Source organism: Chanos chanos, chromosome 2 (assembly GCF_902362185.1).
Source record: "Chanos chanos chromosome 2, fChaCha1.1, whole genome shotgun sequence".
Classification (NCBI taxonomy): Eukaryota; Metazoa; Chordata; class Actinopteri; order Gonorynchiformes; family Chanidae; genus Chanos; species Chanos chanos.
In genome coordinates, this window is record NC_044496.1 from 54,288,734 (window position 1) to 54,305,256 (window position 16,523).

General features: G+C 39.9%; 3 protein-coding genes across 3 annotated transcripts; all 3 read left to right on the forward strand.

Annotated features, from left to right (window-relative positions):
* Positions 1–737: 737 nt before the first annotated feature.
* zgc:92907 (UDP-N-acetylglucosamine transferase subunit ALG13 homolog) lies at positions 738–2,385 on the forward strand. Its single transcript, XM_030766263.1, has 4 exons — positions 738–886; positions 1,084–1,246; positions 1,342–1,480; positions 1,726–2,385. The coding sequence occupies exons 1-4, from the start codon at positions 806–808 to the stop codon at positions 1,835–1,837; spliced, it is 495 nt and encodes a 164-aa protein (XP_030622123.1). The 5' UTR covers positions 738–805; the 3' UTR covers positions 1,838–2,385.
* Positions 2,386–2,543: 158 nt separating this feature from the next.
* Positions 2,544–6,814, forward strand: il2rgb (interleukin 2 receptor, gamma b). The gene is made up of 8 exons (XM_030765644.1): positions 2,544–2,703; positions 3,314–3,404; positions 3,689–3,861; positions 4,103–4,245; positions 4,698–4,848; positions 4,971–5,058; positions 5,323–5,407; positions 6,457–6,814. Exons 1-8 carry the CDS (start codon positions 2,640–2,642, stop codon positions 6,580–6,582), a joined length of 921 nt encoding a protein of 306 aa, XP_030621504.1. The 5' UTR covers positions 2,544–2,639; the 3' UTR covers positions 6,583–6,814.
* Positions 6,815–7,119: 305 nt separating this feature from the next.
* Positions 7,120–9,958, forward strand: c2hxorf65 (chromosome 2 CXorf65 homolog). The gene is made up of 5 exons (XM_030765567.1): positions 7,120–7,144; positions 7,380–7,466; positions 8,752–8,874; positions 9,414–9,482; positions 9,798–9,958. Exons 1-5 carry the CDS (start codon positions 7,120–7,122, stop codon positions 9,956–9,958), a joined length of 465 nt encoding a protein of 154 aa, XP_030621427.1.
* Positions 9,959–16,523: the final 6,565 nt, after the last annotated feature.

Consider the following 16,523-nt stretch of genomic DNA (forward strand, 5'->3'; position numbering starts at 1 on the left):
AGCTTAAGTAAACATTCGAGGAAAGTCACTGTCCAGCAGGTTTCATCATCAGTGTATTGATAATTCATTTTATGCATCTAAATGTGCACAAAATGATGGAGTTAAAATAAAGGGACTCCAAATAAAGGAACCACCTGAATAATAGCGTTATTTTAGAACGACGATTGGTGCCCATCATAATTTGTACAGAACAAGGTAGCAAAACATGTTATGGAAACTTAGTCATTCACATCGACGCTTTGTTGCAGGCGGCTAGAAAGAAGTGTGTTACAATATGTCCGGCAGATGGCGGTGTTCTATTTTTAGACGCTTTTTGTTGCTTCTGCTGACAAAGAACAGTGTCTACCGGGGCATACGGTGACAGCCTCCGAGGTGTTGTAAAAATGTAAGGGAAAAGTCTTGGTTATTCAAGTTTGTGCATAAGCCTTTCCCCATGTACTAATATGTTAATGATAACTTCTGACATTCGAAACAGTGGGATGAATCACGATGAGATGTTTTAATACGCGCGGCCGAATTTCATGCAGCGCAAACCGACATTAAATGTCAAGAAACATTATCGGTTCTAATTAATCTGAGAGTTTCTTAATGAGCAACACTTTTGTTGATTATTTGAGGACTGGGTTATGTTTAAGTTCGTTCCTGAGTTCACGTTTGTGGAAAAGTTGAGTTGGACTCTTATGTTGAAATTCGACCCAGACGCTGACATTTCAGTTAAATGCGCACTGTTTCTAGATTCACGTGGCGGTCGTAACAGCTCATGTGTTAGTTGTAATTAAGTGAATGTAAACTGGGTTTTGGCACTATGAAAACCGTATTTGTTACGGTAGGAACAACAAGTTTCAATGAACTGATAGTCAGTCTGGTTACAAAAGAAGCAATTCAGGTAAATTCGATAATATACTGTCTCTAAGCTAAAGGTAACATAAGCTAACTTTAACCAAACTAGTAACCATTCATTAGAGCCAAGCCCAATCTCGAGTAGCCTAATGTAACAACATCAGAATTAAACTGACATTAGTACTGCAGTTTACTGTATAATTACGCTAAACTGAAAAATGTCAAATCCCCTGTCTCCTCCAGGCATTAGTTGATCGAGGGTACACAGACTTGGCCCTGCAGGTTGGCCGAGGTTCGTTTCTGCCGGGTCCTGAGAGATGTCCCGGCCTTAAACTCGAAGTTTTCCGTTTCAAAGACTCAATTTCCGATTACATCAATAAAGCTGACTTGATTATCAGCCATGCGGGTAGGTACTAAGCCGAAGAAAATTTAAACGCTGAATGCTGTACATGTTTTTGTGAGTAACATCAAAATGGCAGCTAACAAGTTGTGGACCTTTAGGAGCAGGGAGTTGTCTGGAGGCTCTCGGTGCTGGTAAACCTCTTCTTGTCGTTGTCAATGACAACTTAATGGATAATCATCAGCTCGAGCTCGCTAAACAGCTGCACTCTGACTGTCATCTGCTCTACTGCACCTGCAGGTATTTGGCCACATCAAAGAGCTCCCAACCAATTTCAGAGCGCTTCTTTCACTTGTAAGCTATAATGTCAAGCATCTGTCAAGCAATCTTTTTCTTGAATGTGAATGTGTTTGATCTGAACTGTTGTGTTCTGTGGATGTTCCATTGTTTCAAAAGAAGAAACGTTTCACCAGCAGAGTAATTTTCGTTGATGTCCCTGTAACTTCATGTTCAAACAATTTTTTGCTTTTTGTCTTTTACCCCAGCACTCTGACCCAAACTCTGAAGACCATGGATCTTTCTGTACTGAAAACCTTCCTGCCTGGCCAGCCTCAGAATTTTGCTAACTTTTTGAACAAGGTCACTGGTCTTATTTGATTCTAGTTAATTATATTGTCGCAACTCAGAGGAAGACCTGAAACAGACTGTGTTTTTATTAAAACCATTATTATGATGATACGACTGGACCAGTGCTCAAAACAAAGTTTGTCAGTGACCTGGCAGGAAAAGACCCGGGGCCTGCTCTACGAAGCAAGGTAACTGGCTTGTCCAGGTAACCGCTGGTTAAGTTAACGGAGAGTAAGTTGTAAACCTCCTAGTAGAAGAGCCGTATGGCTTTATTTTGCCAGGAGAATGAAGCCATAGGGCTCTTTATTACGAGGTTTACAACTTGCTCTGAGTGAACTAACTCGGAGTCTTCACTAAACCTGCTTTCTGGAATACCCCCCCTGCCAGATGATGCAGTGCAAGCTGAGGAGAGGTATTTGTGAATGAGTGCTTTGCCAAACTGCGTGAAGCCACAGTTCTTTTCCTGGTTGTAGACTCAACAATGAGCAGCACAAATTGAGGACAGCATCAGCTCTTTCACTCGACTGTGGGATGGCAGAGATGGAACGATTGTGAACCCCTGTTTTCCGGTTGCTCCAATAAAAGAGAAAAATTGAATAAATATTTGTCCTTTGATCTGTTTTTGTTTGTCATTCCCTCGACCACGTGATTGCCCTTGTAAAAAAACCTAACCAACAGTACAGGGGGTAAGGTCGATCAACTCATGAAACCACTTGCTAAACCCGAAAGAGTAACGGTTGCGGAAGTAAGGTACATCCTGTTTTAGACTGACAAGAGAACCCTCAGACGTTTAGACGCGGCCATGTGCTGTGACTGACGTTGGTGATTGAGGATGTTTTTGACATGTCTTGTGTTACCGTTACTTTCTCTGGCGACCACGGCAACAGAACATCCTAGTAAGTTTTTGACACATACCGTACTGGGATTGAGCTAGGAGAAAAAAAAAAAAGAGTCTTTACAGTTGACGAGACTGAAAGTATATCCCGTTTTATTGATCAGTGTTGACGAGGTTTGGCTGGACTCTGATTTTATAATTACTTTTCTCTGTCGTACTTGGATCTGTTTTGGTAATAATCTTAAAGTGTGATTTTTGTTTTTGTTTTGTTTTTTTGTTGGTTTCTTTTTTGTCTATGTGATATAAAAGGTATAAATGAATGTTTTAATGTTCGTTCTTTGAAAATCTCCCTAAAGGGAAATTCTGAATGTGTGGGTGATTTCCTGTACTTATTATCTCATGGCTAATCTGTGGTTGTTTTTCACTGACATTTGCCTTTGACGTGTCATAAGGAGGGAGGGAGGGGGGTCAGGGTCAGCTTGAGTCGGTTAGGTCATTTGACTAACCCCAAAAAGACAAGGTGGCCATAGCCCTGTATGTTTAGGGGTTGACTTGTGTTTGTGATCCAGTTTTTTTTGTTTTTTTTACTGTTACATTTTGCTTTGAGTGAGCTTTGCTTATGTGTTCTTTGTGTCTATCATGACTGAGTGTTTGCCTTTTTTGACCTGTAGGTGTAAAATGCATAATTATCAATTTGGAGTACGTGCATTGCACTTGGACTGCACAGAGCTTACCTGCATACAACTACACATTCAACAGCTCGTAAGTCACTTAAGTCATTTTCGCAGAAAATGTAAGCAGAAAATGAATCAGAATCCATTAAGACTGAATTCTTGCCACAAAAAAAAAAATGATTTCTTAAATAAAAACATGCCCACATAATCTAGATATTAGAACCCTCATATGAAATCATAGAGCTCAAATTCTCATAGAATTTCAAAGTTCTAGAACTCAAGGGATGTACATGTGAGAGCACTACCAGATTACCAACACGTGGACAATGAGAGTGTGCGTGTAATAGTTATTTTGATCCCATTCCCTTACAGACTTCAGGACGAACCTCACACAGAGTGCCCCAGGTATCTACAGCGACATGGTTATAATATAGGCTGCCTTGTCCCACTTCAGAGTCCAGAGGACAGGTTCGGCGAATTCAGCACCAGTCTGTTCTATGACGTAAACAGCTCTGTTTCCCTCACACATAAGCTCAGGATGTCAGGTAGGCAGACAAGGAATGGATTTTCAGGATGTTTTACTGTGCTAATTGTGTGAATGTTTTAAACTTGGCGTTTAGCTACCTGGCAGGGACAAAGCAACAAAGGGAAACCTTCTGTTTTAGTAATATTGCATTGACTGTCTCATTTTTGTCCATTGAGCTGTTTCTTATTTTAAAGAAGTTCATTTGTGTCTTGCGTCTGTACGTGAAGAGTAATCTTTTAACTCTTTCTATGGCTTTCTAGTGAAACTGAATCCACCATATAACCTGACACTGACATTGAATGGCTCATCTGAGCTTTGGCTACACTGGGAATACAACGCTCCCGGGAGAAGCCGATGTATTGTCAGTCAGGTTCGATATAAGAAGATGCCCAGTGAATGGCAGGTAAGACTACATGACACTCACAGAGATTATAGGCTACATCTCAAGGGCTAGGCAAGATGAATGGGAACTGTGGAGTGGTCTGCTGCAACTGTTCATTCCAATGGGAAGGGTGCAGATAAAGAAATATAGTGTTGTTTGGTGTGGAATTTGACTGTCTGGTTTCATCAGAGGCTCCTTACCTGTTCTAAGGCTTAGGTCTTAACAGTTGTTAAGACAATAGTGTACTATAATTGACAGGAAGGGTTTTTTTTGTTGTTGTTTTTTTTGTGGGAAGTCAAGAATTGGCGAAACAGACATGATGAAGGTGTCTCGTAGGCGGTTTTTATGTACAGTACTTTTAAGTCTTATGTGTAAATAACTTGCTGTCTATGTTGCACTAACTGTTGTCTTATAACAACCATGTTCAGTCCATGTTTTGTTTTGTTTTGGTTTTTTTCCCCCCCCTCTTCCAGCTCTCACCTAACGTCACTGTTACGTCATTCAGTTTACCAGAGGTCTCGGGGGATGTTGAGTACACCTTCCAGGTCAGGCTAAGTGTACATGACCTGTGTGGTTCTTCCCTTTTCTGGAGTGACTGGAGTGAACCTGCTTCGTTCAAACCAAGTACTAAAACATGCACGAACATTTTTCATTATTTCTGGCCTGATTGTTGCGTACACTAATCTTGTGTCTCTGTTTATAGTTTAACACGTTTTATGTCTGACTGTTTTTCCATTTACCCATAGAAAAACGCTTTCCTTTGGGGCTGCTTTTTGTCATCTTTGCAACCACGCTTTTGATCGCCCTGGCCATTTTGCTGTGCTATTGTGAGAGGTGAATATTTCGCCGATAGCACCGTCTCTCGTATCAGTGGTATCACTCTCTGTGTCAATTAGTAATACATCCTCACACTGTGTCCTCACACATGAGACTTCTTTTCAGAATGATTTCTCCTGGAGTTATATAACTGTAATATAACTAAAACTGTATGCTTCGCTTCTCAAATGGCTTTCTCTGAATTACCATCATCACTGTCTTTTGTTTGTTTGTTTGTTTGTTTGTTTTTTTTCCCCCCGGCACGTGATACCCTGTCATTAGAATAAAGGTGATTTTGCTACCCGCGGTTCCTTCTCCAAGCAAGAATCTGCAGGATCTCTTCAGTAGATATGATAGCAACACTGAGGTGTGTATTTTTTACCAGGTAAATTCTTCCCCAGGGTTTACTCTCAGTCCCCGTACTGTTCTGTCACCTCATCCGCGTGCTGCTAAAGAATTTTTCAATTTGTGACTACATGTTTTGTCTGGGTTTACTTGCTTGTTCTGAAAATGTCCTTTACTGTTTTTACCTGTATATATCATTGTGGGTTAACCTGTCTCACCAAAGCTAGAAGAATATTTGAAGGACCGGCCCTTTCATTCTGACAAACCCAGAGTAAAATTCTGACTAGAAGGTCAGATATGTAAGTGTGGCTCGTGAAAAATCATGCACTGTGTTTCAGGCTTATGGGGTTTTTGCAAGGTTGTAAATCTTCCTGCGGGGGTTGTGTCTTCTTGTTAAACACAATTCAGCAAATGCTACAAACAGGAACTAACTTTATGACTGTGATAATCCACGTATTAATTACAATAGCACTGAGCAGTTAAATGATTCTGTTGAGGATTATATAGTCATACCACGTGGTGAAGACTACACTCTGGCGTTTGGCATTCGTCACACAATAAAGAGGCTCTTATCTCTGCCTCTCTCTCCAAAAAGGAGTACCCATGCTTTAATGTACAGTTTCCTTCAGAATTAGTGTTCAACAAGAGGAGTGCACTTTAAACCCATCCAAAGATGGGGACAGTGCCATGGGGTTCGTCGTCCACACACAGTATCTGAGGAATATTATACCAGTGGGGCAATATTTTAGAGGTACCAGTTCTGAGCCAAGATAATTCTTTGGGAGGGCCCGTTACTTTGACATACTTTGACAAAACTTCCAAATACCAAACAAATCAATGCATATAAATGAATGTGAGGTCCTTGTCTCCAGGCTGGCTAAGTAACATTCAGAAAGAGATACAAACAAATCCCTTTTTTTTTTTTTTTTAAATAGTTTGACATTTTTGACCAAAATAAATTATACGTATTTCTCATATTTTCAAAAAACTGTTCTGTACATGTTTAGAGGTTTTAACATCTGTTTTTTTTTTGTTTGTTTGTTTGTTTGTTTTTCCCTTCTTCAACTTCAGAGCTGGGCTCATATCTCCAGAGACCTAAAGGAAGCCTTTGAGACTGGCAATGCAGAGCCGAGATGTGTCCTGTGTAAAGCAGGAGACTGCTGCAAGCCTGTCTCTGTACAGCTGGGTCCCCCCTGAACAAGCTGTGGGAGTCAACCTGCTCACATCACATCTCCAAACCAGTGTTCTAGTGGTGGCTATTTTAGAAGTAGTCAAAGATTGGACATAGAGTACACGTTCTGACATACATCTTAATAGTGACATGTAATAAATGCTGACATTTTAAAGTAAAACGGTCATAAATCTTGTAAAATGTTGAGAAATATGTGTTGAATTACCTGTGCTCTTATTAAAAGTCATAAATATGTAAGCATGTGCTTTGGGTGTCTTTCTTTGTCGTTTTCTAAGTGGTTTGTACCACTGTTACGGTTTGATTAGAATACTGCACCAGGTCTCTGGAGATGAGTTGTCTTGCTATGCTGGAGTACTCCCAGGTAGAATCAGTTTCCAGTAACTGCTGCAGGCACAAGAGGAAATTATGACATCATAGACACGGCGAGAACAACCACATTATGCCGTGCACTGCATTCAAATTAGCCACACTCCAGCCTCCATCATTTGAAAAACCTGTTCTGCATTCACTGAGGATTAAGGCTCCCCCAGCTGTCTCACAAGATGTTCATTTACATCAAACACGCAGGTGAGGAACACATTCATATGTCTTCGTAAAACCTATGCTGTGAAGTATGATTTTTTTTCTCCTTCAGAAATCCATCGTGGTCTAAAATGAAGCAATAATGACATGTATAATTTTTGAAGGATTTCCAACTTTTTCCAGAGTTTTAATTTTAGATGTTTTAGTAGTGTGTGTGTGTGTCGCTGCCCCCCCCTGTTGTTTTGAACCACACTAAATCCTCTGAGATCTGTGTGTTCAGATAATGAACAGTTCCTGGTCAACACTGACTGCCCGATCATACTGCTACTGCAGTACCTGAGGACAAAGCTGGGTCTCGCTGAGACAGGTAGATGCACACGCACACACACACACACACACACACACACTTCAGTTTAAAAGCCTGGAGACTAGAGGTGCAAGGCTAATAATCTGAGATACTTTTACTAAATGTCGCTTTGATGTTACGGTGTGAGGTTTAGTGGTTTTTTGATATTATCAGAAACATTCATATTTGCTTAAAATATATATGTTAGTTTAGCCCTGTCTGGAAAACAGAGCAGTTTGTAAATATAAACATATTACTGGACGGTCAGAAAAAGCAGATGTTCAGATGTGCTGTGCTAAATCATTTTCTTACACACTTCTTTTTCATTTAACCATCCATCCACAAATGTATTGGAATAAGGGACTCTCCAAAGAATTCCTTACATTAGCTCACATAGCTCAGAGGAGCAGCTTGTACTTAGTGTTTAGGACAGAGTAAAAACAGGTACTTAGTTAGCTAACTGTCCTTGAAACACTGCTCTAAATTTGGAAGAAAAAAAAGGAGGTTATGGTTAGGGTTAATGTGGTTAATGGCTTAATGCGTACATGTGCCCAGGTTTTGCTTCATTGACTGGCAAAGGGTGACACAGCTAAGCTGACATGACCTCAGAAAAAGTTCAGGGGTCAGAGCAGGCTTGAATATTTCATACTTCTGATAGCTTACTGAACATATTCTCCCACTGTGGTGCCTGTTTACACCTGTGACAATCTGTGAGGCTCTAATACTTTTCCCTAATGGATGAGTTTCATTACAAGTATCATTAACAAAGTGTGACAGTGTGGTTAACACATGGCTGAGAGAGAGAGAGGGAGAGTGTGTGTGTGTGTGTGTGTGGCTGTGTGTTTGTGTGTGCTTACGTAAGTGTGATCTGTGTAAGTGATAGCAACAAGGTCACCCAATGCTCTTGACACACATCTTTATTTGAAACTAGACACCTGAGACAAAAAAAAAAAAAGAGTTTGCAGACGAGAAAAGAGGAACGACAAAACAAGAAGGCTTCAACACCTTCTTTTTACAAATTTTAAAATATTTTGTAGATTTAATAGTAATCAACAATGTGAGCTTAGCGATACATTTGTCAAAGGTAAAACAGGGGCGTCAGGAGTTCACGGTGGTTAACATTCGACGTTTCATAGCTAATAAGGACTAAGGGCATGAATCATCAAGCGTCACCACTCAGCCTACACACTGAGGAAGGTTTGTTCCAAAACACAGCCTGCCCTCCACACCAAATTTGTACATTTATATGCCCTCACGCTTGTGTGTGTGTGTGTGTGTGTGTGTGTGTGTGCGTGTTCATTTTCAGAGCTGCTGGATCTGTGCGATGAAAGGGGAACGCTGAAACTGCTCTTCCTGGCACATCAGCCGCAGGAGTCCGCCAGCCGGCTCTTGCCAGTGCGAGCTTCCTTCCTGGTCTGTTCAGTCAACCGTGAGTAATGTGCGGCCAAAGGCCCCCGCTGCTCAAGGGCAGTAGGTGGGAAAAAAAAAAAAAACATGCAAACGTGAGTTATGAATTTAGTTTAGCACAATATTAAAAAGTCGGGAGATTCCCTTTAAGGAATCCGGTTCATTCCACTTATTAGAATACTGGGGAATTCTTTACGATGCCATTCACGGTCTGATTCCAAACATTCTAGAAACTGCAATGTTCCAGTTTTCCCCAAAATATCTGCAAAATGTCAGTGTGGAAACCGGAAACAGGAGGTGTTGTAGATTTAAGTCGGAAAGTAACTGCTGAATTACAGCTCTGCTTTTTTGCATTATAATTAGTACAGAGAGACTTTATCTACAACGACAAGTATAGATATAGCCTAAGCTTACAGCAGCTTTATGTAAACCCATGTTTTAGGTGTTATATAATGCATATATATAATGTATTGCTTTGGTTCGCTATTAGAATGTGAGTGCAGGCTTTGGTGCAAGAAGGAATGAGCCAAGCCATTTCTAGTACGTATTTATCTCTGTCAGGTGACTCCAAGGATGGAGCTTATGTCTCCATCACTCCCCACGTGACCAACCCCGACCCTGCGCTGATAGGTAACGACAAAGATGGCAGTGTCCCTGTGCGTGTGTGTGTGTGCGTGTGCGTGTGTACGTACATAGTGTCTCTCATTATCTGATGAGCCATAGATGATTGGATGCTCGTTGTGGGGGTAGATACATTTTAGAGAGGCGTGGTACAGATACACTTTTCTACTCTGCAGTGGGCCTTTTGAGGTTTTACTGAACATACACCCTGTGTATAATATTTTCCAATCATTCGTCAGTCATGTCATATGTGTGTGTGTTGTGTGTTGCATGCTCTGTGTGTGTGGGTGTGCGTGTGTGTGGGTGTGTACATGTTTGACTCAGAGAACCTGAAGACTCAGATGGATCATCTGGAGAAGGCTCGTCTGAAAAAGCTTTCTTCGCAGGAGGACCGGGTCTCAAACGTGGCCCGGTCGGCCCAGCCTGTGAGTACACCGTCCCCTAACCCGGGCCCTCTACCTGAGCATGTTGCTATAAGTCTGTGACATCCTTTCCAGCCCGACAAACCTGTCACCATAACCCTAAAGAACTATATATAACCACATAAACAAGTTAGTAACCATGAGTTACCACAGAGGACCCCTGTCACAAAATCACCTACATCTATACCAAATACCAGAACCTTCTGCATAACGATGAAGTTCCTTACCATTGTGTCTGAGCCCTATTCCTGAATCTAATTCTATACTCCAAACGAACATCTCTATCTCTCTCTGTGATTTACTCTCCCTCCCCATACTGCTACATGGCCAAATCCTCCTGTCGCAACCACACCACATTTCACTTTCATTTCTTCTTGCACAAAAATGAGAGACATACGCCATGCGTTGTGTGTGCGTACATAAGACAGAGAGAGAGAGAGAGAGAGAGAGAGAGTGAAACAGAACTGTCGTCTGTTGCTTGTGATAGGCTAGAGGAAGAGGACGCACAGCGCATACGGATGTGACTGATGAAGAACCACAGCGACGGACAGGGGGGAGAAGAGGCAGGAGTTAATCCACACATGCACGCACACACACACACACACACTGTCGCACACTGTCACACAAGCACAATGCCATCCTAAAATGTGAAAAAATACACACTTTCTCAAATCATTATTTAGTATTATCATTTATGCATTTTCTCAAAGGGACAAGTACAGTCAACACTGACAACTGTCAAGGCTGTTTTTGGTGCACTGAACAGGGGTATATAGCTGAAGCTAATTTACAACATCAGTCCCTCAGTGCGGGAAATTATCATCTGCCGTCATCTGTCATGACTGATTTTGTTTTCTATGTTGGTATTTACGTAAATTGGCTGATGTTTAATATTGGGTAACATTACATATTGTTCTAGGGAAAGGCAAACAGAACAGATAACTTTTTTAACAACTTTTTTTCCCCCCAACTTTATCAGTTTATCAGTAGCTTTTACCATATGAGTGTTAGGACAGGCCGCAGTCGTTCAGCTGTTTAAGAGACTGATTTGACGCAGATTTGATGGTGTCGACGATTATTAATATGTTCCTGTTATTTTCTCTGTCTGTTGAAAAAGCAACAAGGGAGTTTATAGATGATCCCTTGGAAACAGAGGTGATGTCACTGTTGTCGACTACGATTGGCTGATATGAATACCTGTTTGTTACCAAGCTTTTGCCATCTGTGAGAAAACTGATGGAAATATCTGGGAGGGAAGTATATTTAGAGACATTTAAAAAAAGGTGCAATTGTTGCCCCAATGTGTCAGCTTATTTCCCATTGGTTCCCTGTAGCCTACAAAGATCTGCAGTTTTCTTCTTTGGAGTGCAAAAATTCTGAAACCAGCGTCCTCCCAGTCCACTGTGCATTAAAACTATTTTTTTTATAACTCTTTGTTAAGACAGGTTTTCTTTTTGTCCGCTTGCTCATACACATATCAAAAAGACGGTAAACCATAACCCTTGTTTACATTTCCTAAAAAAATATTTTTATACTGTAGGTCTATATCTTTTTCTGTCTCTCTTTCGCAGAGAGAGAGACAGAGAGAGAGAGAGAGAGAGAGAGAGAAGAAGGAGTTATAGATTGATACTGTTTAGCAGAATTCTATGTGGGTGGAAAGGAGATGTTATACAGGAACTAGTGGGTGACATGATTCTGCATGCTTCTGTTGAGCGGTTTTAACCTGCAAATATAAAACACAAGCTCCTCTTCCTTAGCTCTACAACTTTCTACACAGGAGACAAAAATTATGAAAGTCAGAATGTCACTGCTAGGAATGTGTGTTGAAAAAGAGTGACGCACTGTCTTCCTCAACATTAATTGTTAATGTCATTGCTTACGTTAGCTGGAAGAACCTCATTGACAGTCTAGTAGTAGACAGGAAAACTTCAGCAGCTATCAGCAAGATTGTGGTCACCCAACACTGACTGACTTCCTCCCCAAACATTTTTGATTTAGTTCTGGTGAAATTAAGAGCAATGTTTGGTTTAAAAAAAAAATAAATAAGCAAACAGAAAAGAAGATGTTAATGATACCCTACATTCACTTTCAGAGACTATTAAAAAATGGCTCTCCTTTATCATCTCTTTATGTCCATATTCATCCCACATGAGAAGTGAGCTACTTTCTGGTCAATGTACTGATTCAAGAAACCATAACAAATTAGTCTTAAAGTCTTCCAGAAAAAAAGAGGTCTGAAATGAGTTGTAATGTTCATGGAAAATGATTTCAGTTTAGTTTTAAAAGAAACAACAACAAAAAAAAAAACCCACTTCTCTCTCTCTCTCTCTTAGCGAAATCTCAGATATTTCCCCAGTGGGATTTTAGAGAAGTTCTGTGATTATATGGATGTATAACGCAGCTGGTAACCATATGAGGAAATGAGGAAGAAAGTCAGTCACAGCAGATGAGCCACAGTTTACCTAAAACTCCAAAGTAGGAAGTTCTGGGTTGTTGTTTTTTTTTGTAGCACTCCCTGCGAGCATAGCAGCTGTTGTAAACTTGTTGGTGGCTATTTTGGATGGGAGTTTTTCTTATGAACAAGGCGCCATTTTCAATTTCAATTCCTCATCACCCCCACACCACAGGATATATATATATATAAAACTCTAATTATCAGTACTACATGAATACATCCTCATAACCAGAGTTGCCCTCTAGTGGTGGTGTCAGGAGTTATGACACAAAAATTATTTTTGGAAACATACTTGTGAAGACAACATGAAGAGTTTATTTTCAGCATAAACATTCAGGCTTTATGATTATAATATCTGGCTTTGGGTGCTTTTAATAGACCTTGACTACTCATTGATTTACTGAGTCAAGAACAAGAACAAATTACAGTCCCGTGTTTCCAATTTTCCACTGACAGAGAAATAATGTTAAATTTGTAAGCAATTCATGTGTTGCAATTATACCATGTGATATGCAAACAATATGTAATCTTTTAGATAATAAAAGCTATATCATGAAATCAGACATGTAGTATTATTTATTGTACATGAAGAGTGGTACATATGACTGGTATCTGTACCCACTCATATGTACATGGAAACGAAAAGACTTTTCAAATGCTACTGAAACGTCATGTGTTGTATGTAACATAGCACAGTCACTATACAGGGGCAAAAGATGCTGGATTTCACATATCCTCATGTAACTCATACAACCATCTTTCTGTTCTGCCTGTCACAAGTGGGTGTGCGTATAAATGTGCCCTTTTTCTTTCTTACAAGAATGAACACAAGCGATTTCTTACTATTGTGAGCATAATCCAGAGTGCTGTCTGTCTCACTCAATACACACACTGCTTCATGGATTTTTCAATCACCATGAGTCAGTAGCTGGCTCTTTTGAGGAGTGCAGCCATAGACCTGACTGAATACACTGGTTGTGCTCTGTACACGGAGAGGGAAAAGGAAGCTTCTATTTGTTCCATGGAATATTTCAGTCAACTGTTTATCCAAAAAAAAAGTAAATAAATAAATAAATTAACAAATAGCAATAAATTCGATACGATTGGTCAAAAGAAAAAACAAAACAAAAAAAACTTCATGCTCATCTTGTTGCTTATGACCCACAAAATACGTGATCATTATAGCTTGTGTGTGGTGCTGCTGAGGTATTGCTAATTTGCATGCATGTAACACATTTAGTGTTTAGGACAGGCATTTAAAAAACGACACAGGAAGTTACAGTTTGTGCAACTCTTAGTGCAAAGTACCCCTGCAACATATCTGTTCCACCTCTGATGTCTGTCACCCAGTGCATGCTTCATATCCTGAATGAAATATTCACTTTTCACTTCATTGGATCTGTCAACAATATCTCAAATAAATAATCACACGTTAAAAATATGCGGAAAGATGTCATGGTTTTTTGACGTTGTGCTAAGTTCTAAGTTCTGGTCTTGTCTTCACTCAAGGCTCCACTGAAGCGTATTCTCAAGTCACGAGCTGGTCTAACATTTGCCACACAGCTGTTTCCTGTTCAAAGTATCAGACTGATAATTAAATAAAGCATCTCATTTAACTAGAGCAAGAGAAAAATATTTACCAAAACAAAGTGTGGAAGAGATTCATTTCTGCTCACCTATCCTCCAGTATCCTGTCCAAAAACATACCCATTTTGGTGCCCCAAAACAAACCGGTTACTTGGGCTAAATATTCACGATTTAGTTTTCATTGTCATTGTTGTTGTTGTTGTTTTGCTACATTTTCAAACTATTGCTAAGACGGTTTAGCATAAAAACAAATTCATAACGGAGAAGCTTTACGCTGGGTCATTCTATAGATTCGTCATCCAACATTGACCTAAACAAATATTTTCAAACAGTGGCAACACAAAAGCTGATAAAGGGAGTTGTTTTTATTTTTATTGTATTGTTGATGTCAACATGACATTCGATCATGCTTGTGATACTGATCAGCATGTGGAGATTTTCTACAGGTGATCTATGACAGTGGCACCACATAAGCATAGATAATAAGCTTCTTGTTACAATGCTTGAGTGACTTTCTTGGAAAATATTTGGGCTATTTATATGCCGGGCCTGTCTTCCAAACCTGACACTCTAAGACACATACACACATACACACACACAAACACAGTCTCAAATGTTCCTTCCCTTGAAGTAAACAAGCTTTTTTCCAACTCCTGATTGCAATAAATGATGACCTAAAATGATACTTGCCTCAATGTTAAATGGTACCCTTAAGCATAATGTGCTTGTTTATTGTAAATGAGTACACCCCCCCCCCCCCTCCCCTTCCCTCCTGATTCAATGGACCTCTACACCTCATGTTTTGATAACACAAATGAATGGGTAAGGGTAATTTTCATTTTTTCATCCAAGATCCTGAGAAATGTCAAAAAAAAGAGACAGGATTGTTGTGCCTTGTTTTTAGATAAACCATTGATTCATAGAAACGGTATAATCTCTGTAATGGAAGTCTCGTGGGTCCGTGGGCAGAGTGAAATTGAACGATGTCCAGTTTGTAAGCTCTATTTCAAGACAAGGCTACTATTCATTCTAGACTAGAGAGATGACGGAATTAGTCCCAGGAGAAAATAACAAGAGGCAGGAGGGATTGGAACAGAGGATATATCACATGCACTGCCATGATATTTTCTGACCTCTAAAAAAAACACTTTTGTAAATTTGCAGTATTGAAAAATATCAAACATCCTTCTGGCATTAATAAAGAAAAAACATGGGCTTAAACATAACTCATTACAAGTGTACTACTCTGATACACACTCCTCTTGCTAACACAGGCTTTTTTTTTTTACATGTTACATTTAACATGTTTTGCCCATATATTTTAACCACATACTTTTGTTTTCGGTGTATCAAGTGGTCAGAAAGTACATTCGATGCCTAAAACCTCAAACCCAACGGGAATGATCGAGCATCAAGGCTAACCTGTCTGCCAACCTTCTGGGCACTAAAGACAGAGCTATGAAAGGGGTTTTGTGTAGTGGTTTAATGAAGTGCAAGTTTATGACAAGTTTATGACCATTCTCTGTTGTTTACCCAGACTTTGTTGCATTGCTCCGAGTGGAGTCAGTAAATAGTGCTACCCGATACTGAGCTCTGGGCAATGTCTCTCATTCATTTCCTGTTTCAGCCTTAGTCTTGAAAAGATGACTCATTAAATTGGTGATTTGTCGAGGGTGAATTACATCACTTTTCTTATAGTAGCATTAATGCGGGTGTGAACACACAACTATGAATCGGTTATTTACAGTATATATTGTCCAAATGCACTGGAAAAACTTTGACATGCCTCTCGTAAAACAAATATTTGAGGAAACATAGACTGGTTCAAGGATTTTCAGGGTGGATCTCTCTTTGTATGACTGATTTTAATATGTGTGCACACAAGTCTTACATATTCATTGCTAAGTATGAATAACACCCTTCACACCGAGGGCAAAACATGAGCTGATGGTGCAGATAGTGCCACTTCCTGTCCACGGTAGACTATGAATCCAGAGGAGTTTTCATCTGGACTGTTTCATTTTTAGCATATTTGTGTGTCTCCAGTCCAAAACATTGAAGCCTCTCACAAAAATACATTACAAAACATCCCGTGGATATGAAATCAGATGCTGGAAACTTCCCGCTACCTCTTTAGGGCCTGAAGGCGAATAATGTCTCTCCTTTCTGAAGTGTAGGAGTTACCTTCTGGTGTGGTTTGTTATGTTTTCTTCCTCTCATTTATCTTGTAATTTTCCATTTTAAACTCATCAGCCAATGCTGTTCTCCACACGAATGATGTGTTGTGAAAGTGCTTCAATAAAAGGTAACCAGATGCCCCCAACCCCATACTGCACACACACACACAAACACTACATATTTTATTTTCAGGCTAAGGTCAACAAATAGTAATGCTTCAGAATTCTCACAAACTGTTTTTTCCCTAGTAAATCCCTTTCATTTGCTATCTAGTGAGAGAGAGAGAGAGTGTGTGTGTTTTAAATATACAGTTAGATATATCTCTTAAATTCCAAGCAGTACAGCTAAGATTGATTTTAGGCTACTTTAGTTAGCATGTCCACATGACCGATATAAATGTTACATGGC